This window comes from Paroedura picta, chromosome 4, assembly GCF_049243985.1.
Source record: "Paroedura picta isolate Pp20150507F chromosome 4, Ppicta_v3.0, whole genome shotgun sequence".
In the NCBI taxonomy this organism is placed as follows: domain Eukaryota; kingdom Metazoa; phylum Chordata; class Lepidosauria; order Squamata; family Gekkonidae; genus Paroedura; species Paroedura picta.
In genome coordinates this window covers 55,988,402-56,008,460 of record NC_135372.1, presented here as the reverse complement: position 1 = coordinate 56,008,460, position 20,059 = coordinate 55,988,402, and the positions used below count along the sequence as shown (strand labels likewise).

The 20,059-nt window shown below is 40.8% G+C and overlaps 2 protein-coding genes across 2 annotated transcripts in view; one reads left to right on the top strand and one right to left on the bottom strand.

The window, feature by feature from the left end:
• The window catches only part of SLC44A3 (solute carrier family 44 member 3), a 133,616-nt gene that overhangs the window by 110,795 nt on the left and 2,762 nt on the right, over window positions 1–20,059 (bottom strand). The gene's annotated exons all lie outside the window — the stretch shown is intronic.
• On the top strand, window positions 7,580–19,634 carry F3 (coagulation factor III, tissue factor). Its single transcript, XM_077332955.1, has 6 exons — window positions 7,580–8,040; window positions 11,850–11,964; window positions 13,396–13,577; window positions 15,916–16,097; window positions 16,279–16,438; window positions 18,554–19,634. The coding sequence occupies exons 1-6, from the start codon at window positions 7,956–7,958 to the stop codon at window positions 18,697–18,699; spliced, it is 870 nt and encodes a 289-aa protein (XP_077189070.1). The 5' UTR covers window positions 7,580–7,955; the 3' UTR covers window positions 18,700–19,634.

Here is a 20,059-nt window from a genome sequence, read left to right as displayed (position 1 = left end):
TCACACAGAATACTTAATGCCTGTCCTTAAGTCGCAGCCATGGATGAATTTCTAGTAATGACTGGTACAGATATAGCACTGAAGATTATTTACCATAATAAAGGGATAAAAAAGGCTGTACAAATATATAGCCTCTCCTTCAAACTGTTTCCCCACTGAGGATTAAATATGTATTTCATTATTATATTTTTAATTACGGACATATATTATAATTCTGAATGGCCAATGAAAGATATAATTGTGAAATTTTGATTTCTAATAATATTTTTTGTGCATGTGGTACTAGAAAACTAAAGAACCTGATTTGTAGATGGTCAGAGATCTTTTCTAAATGGTTTTTTTTTGTCATTGTATGTTTTTGGTTATTGCAGAAGGTGTCTTTATTATTATTTCTCATTGGAGGTTATTGTGGTGGTGTTGGTGGTAGTGTTTCATAGATTTTGTGCCTTTTTGTTGTTGTGTAAAATTTTCAATAATGATAAAAACAAATTAAAATAAACCATTTCCACACTGAGGACTCACCCAGCCGTGCTTTTCTGATGATTCCTGGTTTTAAAGTTCAGGATCACACCCCGGTCCGTTTTTGAGTACCACATTGGCACCCTTTGCCCTCCTTTCCTTGTCTTTTTCCCCCAGACTGTGCCAGCAGATTGTTTCCTCAGTGATGCCATAAGAACAGGAAGTGGAAACGTTCTGGCAGCCTTTCTTTTTTTGTACTTGTCCATCTTTGTCATGTGCTGAAAACACCCAATCATCTGTCAGCACCATTTTGTTGCCTTTGAACCCTGCCTTCCAAGTCTGAAATCATTCCATTTTTTTAAAGAAAGAAAAAATCATCCCAATCATGTTATAAAAGGTAAAGGTATCCCCTGTGCAAGCACCGAGTCATGTCTGACCGTTGGAGTGAAGCCCTCTAGCGTTTTCATGGCAGACTCAATAAACGGTGTTTTGCCATTCCCTTCCCCAGTCATTACCGTTTACCCTCCAGTTATAAACCATAATAAAAGAAAAAATTGGGTGGGGTTCTCATCTCCCCATCCTTCAGGAAAGAAAAAAGCTTGCTTGTTATTATGCAACAGCATTGTAATGCTATAACATCATTATTTTTAAAATAAAAAACTTTGGAGGGAAGGGGGAGACAAAGGAACATGGAATGAAGGGGCACTATTGAGGGGAAGAGGGCATTTTGAAGAGGGGAGTGCTAGGGCATCTTTTCCATGGGAGGGGGAGGAAGGGAGGGGAGAGAGATGGCAGTGACAAGGAAAGGGGCATGCCCAAACAGTCAAAATGGTGAGCACCACAAAACCCCAAATGCATGCATTTCCACATTGGCCAGTCCTGATTCAGACTCCATTAGCTCCCAGTTCAAAAAGTGAAAAACAGATTTCTGAAGATTCCCTTGCTGGGCAAATTGGGTCTGTGCTGGAAAGGGGCAATTTCAATGCAGAAATGGGTGAAAAACTCAACCCCATGCAAATGCAAATCCAACCCAAACCCTAGTGCAGAAACAGTCCCAGTCCCTCTTCTTTAAATCCCTATCTTAAGATTGTTTTCCTGTCCACCACTCCTTAGTTCACTATTGTATCTATATCCAAACCACATATAATCCTAAAATAAAGTATTTCAGTTCCAGAAAACTATGCTAAACAAACTTTTAAATACAGATGCACACCGTCCATATCTATCACTAAGCTCATTGACTTTGATAGATTTAGAAAGGAGTACCTCTGTTTCGGATTGAACTGTAAACAGGTAGGCTCTAACATTACATCTTTCATCAGTATCTAATGTGTTTTGGACTGACTTTTGAATTCATAAAGATTCATATTAAACTACATAGGCTCTGTTTTCCTGTGAACTCTGGATTATGGTATTCCATAACCTAATGGTGTGAATTTATTTTATTTATTTATTATTATATTTATATAACTCCCTCCCCAAGGGCTCAGGGCGGTTTACAGAAAACAGGGAAGGATACTATTAACACATGGTAACAGGTAACAGTAACAGCAATAATATTGTAACAATAATAATAATCATAACAATAATACAATAAAATAGAAATCGTAAGAGTCTCAGCTCAACTCTTACTGGACCCTGTGGGTAACCGAATATTGTTGGTCATAGAGGGGGGAGCTTGAGGGCCAACTGGAAGTGGTGGTTTGGTTGACTTCAACCAAATGCCTGGTGGAGGAGCTCCCTTTTGCAGGCCCTGTGGAACTGTTTAGATTCTGTCCATGTAACAGCAAAACCATGTATTTTAATGGTATAGCAGCCAAGCACTACCATTACAAATGGAAAAAAATGAGAAAAAACTATAGTTACAAATTATTCTTTGTTAAGGTAAATAATTATTCATAATGAATTTTGAATTTAAAGTTGCTGAAATGACATTTGAATGGTCTTGCTTTAAATCAGTCTATGGTACAACTACATTGAAGAGCTATGCAAAAGATATGCAAGGATACCATATTCCTTCCAAGAAGAATCTTTTGAATAAGAGCCCACAGTTTTAGAAAGTGAATTGAGAGTTGCACTGAGAGCAACTGGGAGAAACAAATCACCAGGATTGGATATTGATAGAGCTATTCCGAGCCACAAAAACAGAGTCCTCCAAAATCTTAACAAGATTGTGCCAACAAATATGGAAAATGAAGCAATGGCCCACAGGATGGAAATGCTCCCTTTACATCCCAATTCTGAAAAAGGACCTATCAAACATATTAGATTATCACATTAATTTCTCACACAAGAAAAGTGATGCAATAAAGACTTTTTATCATATATGGAATAAGAAATGCCAGATGTTCAAGCTGGATTCAGAAAATGAAGAGCCACTACAGATTATATTGCAAATGCACATTGGTTATTGGAACATACAAAAGAAGAAGAGTTGGTTCTTATATGCCACTTTTCCCTACCCAAAGGAGGCTCAAAGTGGCTTACAGTCACCTTCCCTTTCCTCTTCCCACAACAGACACCCTGTGAGGTGGGTGAGGCTGAGAGAGCTCTGATATCATGGCTTGATCAGAACAATTTTATCAGTGCTGTGGCAAGCCCAAGGTCACCCAGCTGGCTGCATGTGGGGGGCGCAGAATCGAGCCTGGCATGCCAGATTAGAAGTCCGCACTCCTAACCACTACACCAAACTGATTTCAGAAGAACATCAGCTGTGTTCCATACATTACAGCAAAGTTTTTGACAGTATGGTTGACTTTAAAGGAACCTGATATGCAACCTGGAATCTCCTTTCAGCGTGCTTCCTGGCCACCAACACATATGTATGCCTGGTGTGCATGTGTGCTGACCATGAGACATGGGAGGCTTCCTTGAGCTCCAGACCGTGGCAAGCAGAACCTCAATCTCCAACCTTTGCCAGAAAGCTCCTCTCCGTGGCCCAGGCATATTGGAGAATAGTACTTTTTCAAGACAGCTATGCATAAACATCCCTCCCAAAATTTGAAAAAAAAGGTATCAAACTTCTAGCTTTAGCAGTTAAAACTTTAATGCCATCCCTGTTGCCCTCACTAAACTACAGGGGGTGAAAATTAACATTGGCAATAGCTGTGAATGCCCATTTCCAGCCCAAATGCCACCCACCAAAGAGGCTATGCAAAAGAGGCTATACAAAATCAGAGAATCTCAAATGTTTAATAAACAATGCAGAGTTTATTTATTATTTATCAAAATGCAGACATTTGAATTGTCATCTCCCCTGATGCTGCCTATATAGAAATGTGGCTATGGCATCTCTCACTCCCTCATTATAAATCCTGTGTTTAGCCTGGTCAGTTATGGGTAGCTCCTCATCCACAACCATGGTGTCCCTTCTCCTCCTGATGCACAGGGGTTTCATGCCCCTTCTCCTCGCATATGTTGTGGTGTGATGACCAGTGGGGTCACATTGTTCAGGTACACATAAAGCCTTGCAAGAAGGCACCTCCAGCATCCCTTGCGTCTCCCAAATGCACGCTCCACCACATTTCTTGCCCAGGAATGCCTCAAGTTGCAATAGCTTTGCCTGTCAGTGTGTGGCCACTTGAAGGGGGTCCATGAGCCACTTCCTCAGTGGGTATGCTCCCAGGATCACCCAGGATCACAGCGGGCACCTGGATTCCCTCAATGTTGAAAGTTGGGTTTTCCAGGAACAAAGACCCCAATGTCCATAGCAACGCACAGGTTCAGGGTCCTGGAAGACAAAGGGGAATGGAGCAGAGGTTCAGGGTCCTGTTGACAAACTCTCAGATGCTCCTGTTTGGCACTCTTATTGGCATGTGGCAACTGTCCACAGTGCCAATGCAGTGGGGGAAATCCCAGCCGGCGAAACTCATCCATGTTCTGCAGGAAACACACAAACAAAGGAAACCATTTACAGACGGTGAGCATGCTGTTGTTAGGTGCAAAGTCGTGTCCGACCCATCGCGACCCCATGGACAATGATCTTCCAGGCCTTCCTGTCCTCTACCATTCCCCGGAGTCCATTTAAGTTCACACCCACTGCTTCAGTGACTCCATCCAGCCACCTCATTCTCTGTCATCCCCTTCTTCTTTTGCCCTCAATCGCTGACAGCATTAGGCTCTTCTCCAGGGAGTCCTTCCTTCCCATGAGGTAGCCAAAGTATTTGAGCTTCATCTTCAGGATCTGGCCTTCTAAGGAGCAGTCAGGGCTGATCTCCTCTAGGATTGACCGGTTTGTTCGCCTTGCAGTGCAAGGGACTCGCAAGAGTCTTCTCCAGCACCAGAGTTCAAAAGCCTCAATTCTTTAATGCTTGGCCTTCCTTATGGTCCAACTTTCACAGCCATACATTGCAACTGGGAATGTAGACACACTAGACACACTTTAGTTGGCAGGGTGATGTCTCTGCTTTTTAGGAGGCTGTCTAGATTTCCCATAGCTTTCCTCCCCAGGAGCAAGCGTCTTTAAATTTCTTTGCTGCAGTCCCCATCTGCAGTGATCTTGGAGCCCAGGAAAATAAAATCTGTCACTACCTCCATTTCTTCACTATTTATTTGCCAGGAATTGAGAGGGCCATGATCTTTGTTTTCTTGACGTTGAGTTTCAAGCCAACTTTTGCACTCTCCTCCTTCACCCGCATCAGGAGGCTCTTTAGTTCCTCTTCGCTTTCTGCCATTAGAGTATGCTGTTCATATAACAACCAGTGATGTTATCTTATGTTTATTCACCACAATGACATTATGTTAATCCATTCAACATAATAACATTATGTTAAACATTTAACAAAGAATGCAGAAGCAGTCAAAATCTTTGAGGTCTTTTCTCATTTGTATTCTCTTGAGAGCTTTTTAACTGGAGATGTTTAGGATTAAGACTGGGACCTTCTGCACCCAAACCAGTTTCAGAGCTGTGGATCTCCTCTTCTGTATTAAAGTTTTTAAAATGAAAATATAAATTGTAATCACTTAAAATGTGAGATCCAGTCCAAGGTGGCATCTATAAACAAGTCAGAAAATGGGAAAACTTCTTCCTTGACCAAGATTTTAATGCCATAAACCTTGAATTTAACAGTCAGTCCAATATAATTAGATAGATCCTTCAAAAGTTGAAAAGATAAACTGATGGGGATGTGGTATGTATGAAATGATAATAATTATCCTGAACTGGGAATTATTTTTCATATATCCTGCACAATTAGATTCTGTTCTAAACACTTTCATGGGTGTATCTCTCAGTCATGAGGGGCAGGATCTAAGGACATGGCTTACGTGCAACAATATAAGTCCACAGTATGTTGGCTTTAGGCTTGGATCACTGTATTTTCCCAGCAAAACAGTATTTCTCCACCTTGCAACAAAATATTAAAGCATTTCTGTGGAAATAACAAGGGTATATTTCCAGTGACTGTTGCTCTGAAACACCTATTCCCAGAACAAATGCCAAGAATCATATATTTATTCAGCCCTGTAAAGTAATCTGAAATATCTGAATTTGACTAGTTGTCATAAATTGTAAGGTCAGTGGGTTGTTTTTCCTTTAGTGAACCAGCAGTTTATGCCTTCTGGCTGATCACTATGCTTGCTTAATTCCTTCTTGAACACATTTCAGTTTGTGAGATGCACACTCTGATGTATTAGTTTATTAGTGGAAAGGCTAACCTTAAATGACTAGGGCTATAATCCTCAACTGTTCAATAGGATTTAAGCAGACTGTGCAGGGGGTTGCATTTGTAAGCAACCCTTTCTATACATACAGTTGAAACGAGATGGGTTGTGTTACATCTCATAGTTCTGTACAAAAGGAACAAAATTTCAAGGATGCTCAGAACATTGACACAAGTGTGATCACCAAATGAATATACTTTGATTTTACAAAGCAGGCTCCTGAATCTTGATATTTTCTACTAAAATACGTCTTGAGCACTGTGTCAAGCATTTTTATTCCTGCATTGCATTGCATATTATGGAATCAGGTAGTGCCACTGTAATTAAGAAACAAAAGGGCACTTTGTGACCATAATTGCATCTGCAGAGTTTGCAAACAAAATTTTTCATTCACTAGAGAATAGGCATGTATTTTCTCAGGTCATAGCTGGGTCATTAAAGAGATCTACTCTTCAAGCAAAGAGTCCCAAGTTGTCCCATTTTTGCTCCTACAAATCAGATGCATTCTCTAAGCAAACCTGAAAGGCATTCCTGTCAATGGCTGTATTGTGAAATGACTGAATGGGCTGATCACAAGATTAGGTAGGTTCAAGAGCAGAAACCAAATACACAGGAACACCCATGTAGAAAGTCTCAGCTCACAAATCTCAGTGACTCCCCCTTCTTTATATGTCTTTTAACCACTGAAGGCTATAAGAGATTAGTGGTGGTAAGGTTGTGAGAAAATTCCAGTTGTGCAAATGGGCACAGCCACATTTGGACACAACCAACACCTTGGCAATAAGCAATTTATCAATAATAAGAACATCACCAAAGTTTTATGGCTTCCAATATTTAAAGTGATCTCACTTACTGCACATTTTTAAAAATAAAAATATTCAGCCCAATGACTTAACAGTGGAAGCCCATTATTATATGCACCACATCATGAATATCAGATTTCTCACTCTCACTCCTCTCTGACAGAGGCAATTTTTACAAGAACACATAAAGAAGTTTCAGTTGAGAATTGCTGAATGAAATAGGTCAATGATTTCCAACTTCAGCAGGGGCTGGAATGTGGCTGGTTGTCCTTTCCTTAAGCACCCATGTACTGCAGACTGGCTTGGTATGATTCTGTGACTTGCATATTGAGTATGGCTTTAAAAGTGTATTACTTGGGTCTCATTCGAAGGTGCCCAATATGTAAATGATGTGTTGTAACTAGGTCAACCTTAAACAGCCCGTAGGCTTTTCCCTTCCCCTATGACATTAAAGAAACCAGACTATTTTAGAAACAGATTATATAGGGGGGTCTTCTAATGAGCGGGTTTCGGGAGCCACTCAACAGATTTCTCCTGCTGTTTGGACATGCTGTGTTAATCCTTCCGCCCCCGAGCAGGTTGCAGTTTTCGTGGCTTCAGGGTCGCGTCCTTTCCAGCCACTGACGGAAGCACCCAAGGAGGGGGTCGTGGCTCATAAGCGTCTGCGGCTCACCTCGGCCTCTTCCTGCAGCCCTACGCCGCCGCTTGGGGGTCCTTTGCCCCCTTCAGCTTCTCCCTGGCCTGTGGGGCAGAAGCAGCTACCGCCCCGCCGTTCACCTGGCTCCTCCAGTCCCGCGCCGGAGGAGAGAGGGAAGGGTTGTGCGGAGCCGAGCGGGCGTGGGAGTTGAATCCCAGCCAGTGACTCAGCGGTGGACTTTCTTGGGGGCTGGCGCTTATAAAATTGTCACGTCCCCGTTTCCTTCACAGATTCCCTCACAAGGCTTGACGCTTCGGTCTACCTGAGCCCCGGCAGCGCCAGCTCCCCCTCCCTGCCTCCTTCCTCGCATCGCGTCCTTTCCAGCGCAAGACGGGATGGCGACGGCGACGACAGCAGCCTCCGGTAGCTCAGCGCTGCTCCTGTGCGCCCTGCTTTGGCAGCTACTGCGACCCAGCTCAGGTGAGTGGCCGGCGCCAGCAAGAGGTCTTGGGAACGAGCTACCTGCGCGCTTTCCGGCGGCGGCGCCCGCCTCATTGGGCTGCCTTGAACGGACTGAGCTTTGGAGCCGAAATGAAATGCCGTTTGTCTTCAAGGTTCCCGCTTACACTGCACGGGGCAGAACTTCCCGCGCAATCTGCCCCTCGCCAAAAGAGGACCAAGAGAGGCTCTTTCGCCTAGGATTTCCTCCAGCCAAATGCGCAGGGGTGGCCTTTGCTTTTCAGTACGTCGCCCTGGTTAGGCGGTCTTTTTCCTGCGAAGGGACACATTTTGAGCACATTATTCGGCAGGAAGGCCCGGCTGCCCCGGCACTAGAGGTTTCCTTCTGAGGAGGAGACCTCTGCGGCTTGCGTTCCTCGGCGGCGGCGCTTTCCAAATCGGGGTGTGTGGATTGGTGTGCGTGAAAGCCGGAACTACCATAAAAAGAAACGACTGCAAAACCGGAGTGTGTCAGATAGCTCTGCCCAGAGAGCGGTGTTTTAACACATTCCAGCTAAAATGCATTTAGAACCGGAAAGGGGGCAATTCCAACCAAATTCACATGCCAGGCAGCACTAGATGGAATGATAGGCAGCAACCTTCTCAAGAAGCCACATTTGAGGGACTACTATGTAAATTTATTTATTTACATTTATAAATAGGTTTGCTAGACATGCAGCCTGGAACATACTTGGGAGAATGGCTGGCCGGCCATAATTTCTCAGAGTTACTAATGCGGATGCCTCTCAAAACCCGGCTAGTTTTGTCTCTAATTAGTTTATTTCCTCAGAATACAGATTCTTCAGTGATTTTTGTGATTCATGTAGGATTACTCCCGAATTGAGTGTGAAGTTGGATTTCCTTAAGTATTCTGGTCTGTGAATTTGCCCAGAACTAACACTGAAAGTGAAGTAATTGGAAGTCCTGAGGCCCATGGCGACATATCCATTTGAAATGTACATTTGGCTGGTTAGAATGGCTTTATTGTAGGCATCACAACCTGTTCTTTGGTGAAGTTATTTATTGCTTATAAGCACCGGAATACAAATCATCATTAAATGTCAAGTTGATCAGTTTGGGCTTCTCAGAAGTGGATGTTTGGGGAGGGGGGTGTAAAATTATTAAATCGGTTTTGGTGTGAACAGTTATTAAAACATTGGCAGTACAAGCATCTCATGTTATGAGGGTTCTTGTGGGTTTGACACATTCCACTAATTTGGAACTCTTACAATTACCAAATAACTATTATGTTTCCGTCTATTCCATCCCCTCTCTAAAGCAAACTTATTTTATTGTGATTATAGTTGGTCCTAATGAAGGTGTTATGGTTCTGGGTTTAGCATTTTGGTGATAAAATGTTACATATTTCATCCCATGGCAACTAGTAGGCTATGTAGGGCTGTGCACTTTAAAAATCCAGTTAAAAACCATTTTTATCCACTAAGACTTCCTCGCATTGTTTTCTTAGCATTGTACCTATGTTTTTATTTTACCTTTATTTAATGTATTATTTATTTTATTTAATTTTATTAGATTTTTATACCAGCTGTCCCTACGGCTTAGAGCGGTTTATGAAAATCAAAGCATTGGCAAATGTATTCTAAAAACAAATGATTATATTTTAAGCAGTGTATCATGTAAAACAGGTATTATGTCACTTGCTTTACTAAGGACATTGTGTGTTACTTTAACATTGTAAATATTTTTCTGTTTTGTTATAAGAAATTCTCATAATTCAGAGAAAAACATATTTTCTACAAATATTGAAAAAGTGAAAGAATTAAAATTAATGTACATTTCATATAAAATTACTCTTCTTTGAAAAAAGAACACCTTAAATCAAGACAGGTAAAATTAACATATACACATATAGTGAAATAAATGCAGTGGCAGATTTAAGTACTACATTAGTTAGCTAATTTCCTCCCCCCCCCCCATAGCAACCGAAATCTGACTATTATTAAAGAATGTGCAAAATATCAGTCATTGTTTCTAATTATTGCCCTGGGCAGCCAATTCTTAGTTGCTGTGGTTGAGCTAGGCTAAAAGGTTTTGGACACGAAGGAAATGACACATGATTCCTAGCACAAGGCAGTTTTGTTCTGTACCTGTTTGTGAGAAGAATACAAATGTGATGCACTAAAAAGAGATCCCTGAAGCAGAAGACAAGAAGTGCTCTAAAAATAGTCAGCATTCAAAAAGGATTTACCATGATAGTAGCTATGAGAGCAATTGAGCATAATTCCCTCAAACAATCTCGTGGATGTATTTGGGGTATATCTGCATTTAAAACCAGAAAACTTCTGAAACAATCATTCTATTTTCTTTAGAAATATAAGAACTGTAGTCCTGTGTGAGGGATCTCTAACAGAATTTCTCAATACTAAGCTACAATTTAAAAGGTCCTTTGGGGAAAGCCTTGAAAATTAAATGAATATGAAACAGCTGTGTCTGTTATTCAGGTGCACTTTTTGTGCTCTATATTCGCATATAAGCCGACCCGCATATAAGCTGAGACACCTAATTTTACCACAAAATCTTGGCAAACATTAACTTGCATATAAGCCGAGCATGGGAAATGCAGCAGCTACTGGTAAATTTACATTAATTGAGGCATCAGTTGGTTAAATGTTTTTGAATATTTATTTCAAAGAAAAACAGTAAACTAGCTCTGTAAGTGCAAAAGAGGCTCAACCAGAACAATATGGAATCAACAATAATGTTAAAAGTGCAAAAACCTTAGCTCAATCAGCAACCAAGCTAAAACACTAGAGTTAAAATCCTTCAAAACTGGATTCCTCATCATCTGTATGTCCAAACAGAGTTTCAGCTATAGCTGGTGTGTGGTTATCAGCACAGACTGTTTGCAGTCGTCACCATCACTGCTGTCATTCTCATACAAAGCGCTGTCTTCACTGCCATCCATCGTATCAGAAAGCAAGGGGGGGAGTGTCACGTGGACACCTTCCTCCTCAGCAGGATTATCATGTAAACCTACCCTACTGACCTCCAGTGGAGGCACTCAGGGTGGCCTAAATGCTTAATCCATACTTCATCATCACAGGTTCTCCCATTCAGCCTCCCCACCAACAAATACAGAAAAGTCAAGAGGATGAATAGCTGCTGGTTTTGTACCCCGCTTTTCACTAACCAAAGGAGTCTCAAAGTTGCTTACAATTGCCCTCCCTTCCTCTCTTGATGCCAGACACCCTGAGAGAGCTCTGACAGAACTGCTCTGTGAGAACAGCTCTGGCAGGAGATCCAAACAGTGCTCCCTAGGCCAGCAAACTAGAGTAGAATAACAGTACCCAAAGTTGGCAACCTACTACAACAAGTACAACAGCTACCAAACTGGGATAATGAACAACTCTAACTACAGCTTTAGCCCCCTCCCCAGAACAAACACTGAAATAAAGAACTGTAAAACTGGATACTGAAAGAAAAAACTGTAAAAATCAACTTGTAAAAGAAACACAACCCCAAGAAGAAAAGGCAAACAATGCTGCCCCTCAGATAACGGAAGAGAGAAACCCTAGGAGAAAGAAACTTGCAGTACGCATTTGCAAAATGCAATGCAATGATTGGCTGGCTGGAGCAGGCTTTTATTTCAATTACCATATATACCCGCATATAAGCTGAGGAGAGTTTTTTCAGTGTGAAAAAATGTGCTGAAAAACTAGGCTTATACACAAGTATATACAGTAATCTGTGCATACTCAAAATATTGTAGTACATTGTAATAGCTGTGTATCACTTTACTCAAACTGGTTCTTTCAATTCTCTGTTTAAAGGCAACTTCAATATACCAACAGCAGTTAATATTACTTGGTCGTCAATCAATTTTAAGACAATACTAGAATGGGGGCCCAAGCCATCCAATTTTGTTTACACTGTTGAAATAGATGGGTAAGTTGCATTTTGGGTTGTATGTTTTCTGTTTCTTTTCTTCATTGACTTAAAATATTAGTTAATGGTTCAGAACCGAATAGCGCAACTCTTAAGTAGAGTTATAACCTTCTAAATCCATTGAAGGCTGAGAATGATATTGTTCTGTTTAGAATGCACTGTAAAAGAATGTAGGAAATACGAATGCCTCTGCAGGTTTAATTGAAAACTAGGTTGCAGTTTGAATCGTTGGAATCTTATTGAAATGTTGAGACAGTAATCTTGGATTTTAGCTTAATTTGAACAGGACTGAACAGTTAATATACCAAGGCAGAACAAATAAACCAAAAAAATCCTACTCAAATGTAAAAATTATAGAGAAGTTACTTGATCTGATCCTTTGTGCTTTGTCTACATGGGTACGAGGATATCTTCTCTATGTAAAAAATCTTTCTGATTTCTATGATCTATTCACCTGTTCTCAATTTCAGTTTGTTAGTCTGGTTAACGTACAATTCAAATAGGATTTGAACCTATATTAAATTATCTTTTTACACCTTGCATAAGAATGCAAATCCGTAATTTTTAAACATTGTATATTTTATTTGAGCATTTGAGTATTTTAGGCTGCTCGCCCTGCCCCCATCCTACCCCCCCCCATAGTAGCTTAAGAAAGGGGGGGGGGGTCCCAGTTATAAAACAGGCAAATGAATCTGGGCTAGTCTGAGTCTGGAGAACCAAGGTCCTAATCTGTGATAGCTGGGAGCCAAGAGCCACTTGGTGTGGGGGTCCACTCATATTACATGGTTGTGAAAAGAAGGGGAAAGCCAGTCTAAATGGTTCTCAGCTGCTACTAGCCTGCTCACGGCTGGTTTATCCATGTAGCACATGCTACAGGCCCTGCACTTTGTGGTGCCTTCCCCCAATGGATCAGGGCCATAGCCACTCTCCTCCCCACTCTTGAAGGACACTCGGAGTGACACCCCTTTCCTTTGCCCCAGTCTGGCTGCTCCCACTGAAATTGTACTCTACTAGGGGCCATCAAATCCTTAAACTGGCTCTGGTGCTACGGGCCCTGCAGATCCTTAAACCATTCCTGAACCTGTTGCAGCAAGGTCTCAGTTTCCTCCTTGAACAGGAAATGTACATCTGGACTATTTGATATGCACTGTACTGCATATGTAATTGCTGCTAAAGTGATGTTGCCTTCAGACTCTATAGAGGCTTCAGAGTCCTGCTTAGCTGAACTAAGCAGGAGATGCAGACTGACAGAGCTAAAATACTACCTTCTCAGCCTTTTGGCTAAGACCAAGTGTGTATTATACAACAGTGGTTTAAATAGAAGTGCTAGCAAAATAAGGCACCCAAAGTTCACTGAACACACTCCCCTTCACACCTGCTTATTCTTGACAAATATTACAGTTGTCTGAATCACACACTTCGATTTTACAGACGTCAATCAGATTGGAGGAAAACATGTGTTCATTCTACAAAGGCAGAATGTGACGTTACTTACCTGTTGGAAGATGCAAGAGATACTTACACTGCCCGAATATATTCTGAAGTGCCATTAAGAGACAATTTTGATGACCCTCCATATGCAGTCTCTCCAACATTCAAGCCTTATCGCCAAAGTATGTACAAAATTATATGTTTTGCACAGCATGGAACTCTTTATATTAAGAAATGATGGGAACAAGTTAATGCAGATCTACTTGGATGTAAGTCCCATGTTAGTCAGTGGTGCTTACTCCTAGGAAAATGTTTATATTGCAGCTTCTGCTTGTTGTATTCCAGTGTTTTATTGTAATTTCCAAGACTGACAAAGAGCACCCTCTTGAGAACTGTCCATGCAGATCTCAACTAAGAAGTCATACAGGATTCAAGGTTATGGTACAAACTACAATTTACTTGATAAACCTGTGATTAGATTCCTCCAATGTTGCTTCTTAAACATTGAAATGTAACAGGGGGACTTGGCCAGTTTGATCACAAGAGGGTAGCTAAACTCCTTAAGCGTTATTTCCCAAATCTAGTTTCCCACCCCCAAGCTAGTCTTTGCATATTTAGTTTGTCCTTAAGATAAGGTGACCAGATTGCCCCACTTTTGGAGAGACATCTGGGGGCACCTGGCAAATTGTACTTATGTTGAAATTTAAAAATATATATATTACAATACTATTTTTGCGTTCTGTGCGTTCTATGACACTTTTTGTTGCTCCACATAGACCAAATTTTTAATCAAGAACCCCCCCCTCCCCAGTCAATGGTGTCCCACTTTACCAATGTTAAAATCTGGTCACCTTAACTTAAGATCTTATTGCAGTTTAAAAATGTAATTGATAGGTATCCTGAGAATCCTTATGCAGGAGTTTGTGGATTACCCTTGCAGGACACAATGCAGTTTGCTGAATTGGATGAATAATTTTAAGTGTGTGTTGATACCTTTATGTAAAGAGATGGCAAACTGGAATGCTATCCAGATGGCTTATTTATTCCACAGTGTTTGTAAGGCTGATGGAGTAAATATGATCTCTCAAAACATTCTTTTCAGTTGTTTGTAAGCACTGATTTTCAAAGAGCAGCCCACTACTTTTCTGTAAACAGGTGTGACTAAAAGCATAACCTGGGCTTCCATAAACACAATCATTTACTCACCAGGGTTTAATCCCCCCCCCCCCCCGGCTGCTTGCATAGGAACTCCAAACGGAGGGCAGAGGCTAATAGTGAGCTTACCTCCAGCCACTCATTACTCCAAGAGGGCGAGGCAATTTATGTTGCCTAAAATGGTCATTACTCCACAAAACACATTTCATGCCATCTTATTCTCAATGGCTCAAGTTTACGCATTTAGATAACAATTGACATGATAAATTGTCAAATGGGGAGACTTTGTGAGTATGTTTGCTCGTACGCACACACCCAGAGGGAAACATTTACAAAAGAAATTTCATGAACCTGTGCCTGTTGCATGCTGATTCATAACGCAAACATCATACTCAAGTTATCTTTCTGTTGTGGTGATATCTTTGCATTGCCGTAACCTTGAGCAAATATTCTTTGAGGTTTTTGCACGCAGATTATGACTACAGCGGCAGGTTGAAACACCTGCACAGAGACCTGCATGCATAGACTACAGATGTACATTCTTAATTTTCTGATGTACATGAGGCACTTCTGCTTAGGTAGGCTTATTTAGATTTTTGAGCAACATGGTGTTGGTGGAGGATATAGACTGTAATTAGGGTAGTCATCTCCCCCTCCCCAAGCCATTACAAGAGAAGAGGATTAGGTTTTTATAACCCACTTTTCTGTACCTTAAGGAGTCTCAAAGTGGCCTTTTCTTTCCCCACAACCGGCACATTGTGAGGTAGGTGGGGAGTTATGAGAGACCTGTGACTGGCCCAAGGTCACCCAGCTGGCTTCATGTGGGGGAGTGGAGAATCAAACTCAGTTCTCTAGATTAGAGTCTGCAACCCTTACTGCTACACGCAATGGCTGCCAAAATGGTGTCTGCACAGGGGTTAGTGCTCTTCTTTTGCAAACACATCATATCTTATGATGTAGTGCCTCATTTTATATGCTAGGACGATTACTAAGTACAATCCTAAACAGACATACACAGCACATTGATTTGAATGGACTTAGTAGGGTGTAACAGTTTAAGATTGTACCGTAAGTCTCATGATCAGGCTGTGACTACTAGCTAAATCTATCCCCTGCACTTTGATAAAGTAATTTAATACCTTAAATCAGGGGTAGTCAACCTGTGGTCCTCCAGATGTTCATGGACTACAATTCCCATGAGCCCCTCCCAGCTCATGGGAATTGTAGTTCATGAACATCTGGAGGACCACAGGTTGACTACCCCTGCCTTAAATCACAGTACTGAACAACTTATGTCTTGATAACATGTTAGGAAAAAATGTTTTGTCTTTCTCATATGTAATTAAGAAAACACTTCTCTTCTAGCTAAGATTGGCAGGCCAACTATCAAACATTTTGAACAAGAACTTGACATTTTGAAAGTGGTGATAGAAGATCCATTAACACCCTACAGATTTATAAATTCAAGCTTTAAAAGCATAAGGGACATATTTGGAGATGAACTGGAATATACACTATACTACTGGAAAGACAAAAGTACAGGAAGGGTGAGTTTCTATTTTAAACCTCTAAGAACTTTATTTTTGTCTTTTTCTTTAGTAATCTTTCTGGGTGGGGAGCAGCAGCTTTAAGTTCATATGTATAGTGAGTTTCCACAATTTGTAATAAACGTTTAAAGCTAGAATAGTTGCTAATGTAACTTTGATTTTATTTTTCTGTGCTTTGTAGAAAGAAGCAAAGACAGAAAGCAATGAGTTTAAAGTCAACGTTGACAAAGGGAAGAATTACTGCTTCTATGTACAAGCTACTATTTTGTCACGTACAGAGAACCGTAAAGGTGAAAAAAGCTTTGACAAATGTACCAGCGTGGACAGAGAATCATTGGATGGTATGTACTGGATAATGCTGTATGATTTGCTGTCAGCATATACACTTTTCCCACTTCAAAATCCTCCTGAACTGTCAGTTTTGGGCCAGTTTTCCAAGCTGTGAAATTATATGTAGTTCAGGCACAAATTTCCTTTTCCAGAATGATAGTCTTTGACAAACCTTCTCCCCTATTGCAAGAATAATATCTAGTATGAAAATATTTTATTTTACCTTATCTAACAATCTTAAATGAATCTTCAGAAATATCACACTATTAGAAAGTTTCTTTACCATTCAGAATAGAAATTGGGGTATATTATATAGAAGTTCCCCTTGGTAAAAAGGAGGGGGACAGAGATTCCACAGAAAGGATCCTGAACTAGAATGCTTCTTGCTGATATGATAAATTTGACAAGAAGAACATTTTGATTTTAACTGCAATTTATGTCTGAAGGGGGAACAGTCTTAATGGCTTGGTTACATAATCGTTTTGGAATGCATACTCTATCCCTAACAGTTTTGAATTCAAGGCCTTGGAGAAAAAAAATTGTGTATAAAAAACATGTTTATTTCAGAAGATACATTTAACTGAATGATTCCTTATTCCAGAGTGGATAAAGGACAAATATAGATATAGCAGGAAGAACAGCAACATTTTCACGTATAAATAGAAGGTGGGGATCTACTGCTTACAGCAAAAAGGATGTTACAGCAAAGGAAGATGACATCTCCTCTTCCTCTCTACCTTCCTGTACTCTGTCACTCTTCTCCCTGTCAGCCAGGATGTGAAGTAAAGTGGGTGAAGGAATAGAGTAGAAATTAAAAGGCAGAGTTTAGCTCCTCATAAAGTCCATTCTTGCATTACTTATATGTGAATAGTGCAGACCTGTGAATGCCCTAACAAGGCAAGTCTCCTTTCTTTGATTGTTCGGTTCTAAACATGTTTATTTAACCTGTTTCAGAATTAGGACATTTCCACACATGCAAAGTGTAGCTGGACAGCCTCCGAATGTTGGTGGCATATTCAGGCCTCTCCACATGACATCGCCAACATCTTGAGGCTGTCCAGTGGCTGTGGCACGATTTGGCCATTTTTAAAGCGCAAACCACTAGTGAGCTACCAGTGAGAAGTTTGTATGGTGCGATAGTCTCAGCAGCTTTGTCCTGCCCTTGCTCCCATCCTCCCTTCTCCATTTCCTGCTTTGAATAATTTTTCTTTTTTAAAAGGACTGCAAACCTACATTATCCAAGCTGAAATAAAATCTTCTTTAGAGTATCCATGGTCTTATTGGGATCAGGCAGGCAAAACACAGACCTGTTTCTGTTTTCTGGAGATGGGAAATGAGCTGGGAATGGGGGGGGGGGCAGTGATCTAGCAGCTTTCTCCTGATCATTCAGCCATGTGTATACTTTGTTTTTAAGCCTCCCATTAGCACAAAATGTCTTTTTAGGCTTCAGATTTCTCACAACTGGGACAGGCAAAAACAGTCTCGTTTGCATCTTCCAGAAATGGGAAATGAGCTCGGAAAGGGGGGTGGGTTATCTCGCAATCCTACAGGGGGTCTGAGCAGCTTGTTTTTAAGCTTACCATTAGTATAAAATGTCTTCTTGGTCTCCAGGGACAACATGCAGAGTTTCAGAAATCCACCCTGACAGAAATAAAGTGCAAAAAAATATGAATCCTCAAAAGGGGGGAGATGCTGTATTTGTTCTGGTATTTCTCCATAGCAATGGAGCAGTTTTGATGTCTATTAAAAACAAATCTGTGTTGTGACATTACTGCATAGCAACGCGAAAGTGCCTTTAAAAAATAATTAATTTCGGGGTGGTGAGCGGGGAATATTTCAGTCCACAAGAGAACTACTGTGCTGTGATTGGTGGCTTTGCTTGGTCAGGAGGCAAAGAGGCCGAGGGAAAATGTATGAGGGGTTCCCCATGAGGAGGGCTGAAAATGCCAGATTTACCATCCCACATTTGCCAGCAGGAAACCAACTCATGTTTTTCCCCTCCATGTGGAAATTTCCTTAGAATCTATATTAGTTTTATCTTCAAAGAGTAGCCAAGGACTATTATATGAAAAAAAACAAAACAAAACTGTGACCTCTAATGAATTTGCATTTCTTTTCTTTTACAGAGTTTGAGGCAGAAGGATTGATTGCAATAGCAGCTGGAGCAGTTGGACTCCTCGTATTATTTATTATTATATGTGTGGTGGCTTATAAATGTAAAAAGTTTAAAGCTGCTGCAAGGGAAAAAGAAAATGCACCACTGAATGCATAAGACAAAAAAAAAACACACACACACAAAATAAGTCTGTTACTGCTGAGTAATTTTGTAAGGAAACCTCCTGTGGTTTGTGGGAGCACTGAGTCTTAAATCAAGGAACATTTTGCTGTTTCTGTGAAACAGTTTCAGTACAGTTGACACTACATTAAAAGCCTGTTTTGTTCTGACAGCAACAGCAATGGGAACTGATAACATATGCTAGCTGACAAATACACTGAAAATACTACTGTTTCTTCTGCACTTCTGGAGAATGTTTTGGTTTCAAATGATCTGGGTACACTACTTGGTACGGGTTTAGTAACCTCAGAGATGTCTTTTAAGGTATGATGGTGAAAGTCAATATGAAAAACCAGAAGACACCAATCCCAGATACCTATAGTCAATGTCTAGGTTAGAAATTCTCTACTTTCAAACTGACTTCTGGAACCATTTTCAAAGCTGATAACTTGCGTTCTTGGCAGCCCCCTTGAATTAAGCGGTACAAGTCCTGTACGTATTTATTACGTACCAGGATTTAGCACTTTAATTATGACCTAACTGCTGGACAGAGACAGATTCCTAATGTCTAAAGTGTCATATGGCTGCATAAATTAGGGTTGCCAGCTCCAGGAGTTTCAGGGCATGGAGCCTGAGGGTGGCAGGGTTTGGGGGGAGGTAGAATGCCATAGTCAAAGTGGCCATTTTTTCCCGGCGAACTGATTTGTCACCTGGAGATAATTTCTAATAGCAGATCTCCAACCACTCCCTGGAGGCTGGCAAGCCTAGTATAAATTGCATACTTGTGACGGGTTTCTCATGTTACTGTAATCAATGTTAATATATTTATGATTTTTACAAATAGGTGTAAAATTTTATATTATTTATATATTGGTAGTAACTTATTTCATATACTTTTTACAGAAATAAAGGTGAAGGAGAATAATAGCTGATTCTTACTTTATGTCTGTCTTTGTTCACAGTGAATATTTCTATATGTGCCTAAAATGTACTAGGCCATTAAACTGTCACCCATGTTCTTGGACACCATGCATTCACTGATGTGTTTCCTTGGTACGACTTGCTTCTTTTCCAAAACAAAGTATCAGTCCTGGCTTTTACCCACTTTACTGGAGTAGGAGTTGCTTTGGAAGAGCCTAGAAGGCATTGGCCCTTTGGGAGCAACCATCTCAAAAAAAAAAAAAGAGGATGCTTGTCTTAGAATATCTTAACAGTTTGTGATTGGTTTTACCCCTGATCTATCCCTGAAGGCAGCCATTTTGTTTTGGCCTTCACAACCTGTCCTCAACACTCCAGGAATGTCAACAATCTAATGACACTGCACATCTAAAAATGCAACAAGGACAAGAGCCTGCTT

Bases quoted from the DNA above. Each gene is read 5' to 3' on its own strand.
- F3 (XM_077332955.1), top strand. From the start codon at position 7,956: ATGGCGACGGCGACGACAGCAGCCTCCGGTAGCTCAGCGCTGCTCCTG. The intron at 13,578-15,915 runs GTATGTACAAAA...CTTCTCTTCTAG, and splicing joins ATTCAAGCCTTATCGCCAAA to CTAAGATTGGCAGGCCAACT. The intron at 16,098-16,278 runs GTGAGTTTCTAT...TGTGCTTTGTAG, and splicing joins AAGACAAAAGTACAGGAAGG to AAAGAAGCAAAGACAGAAAG.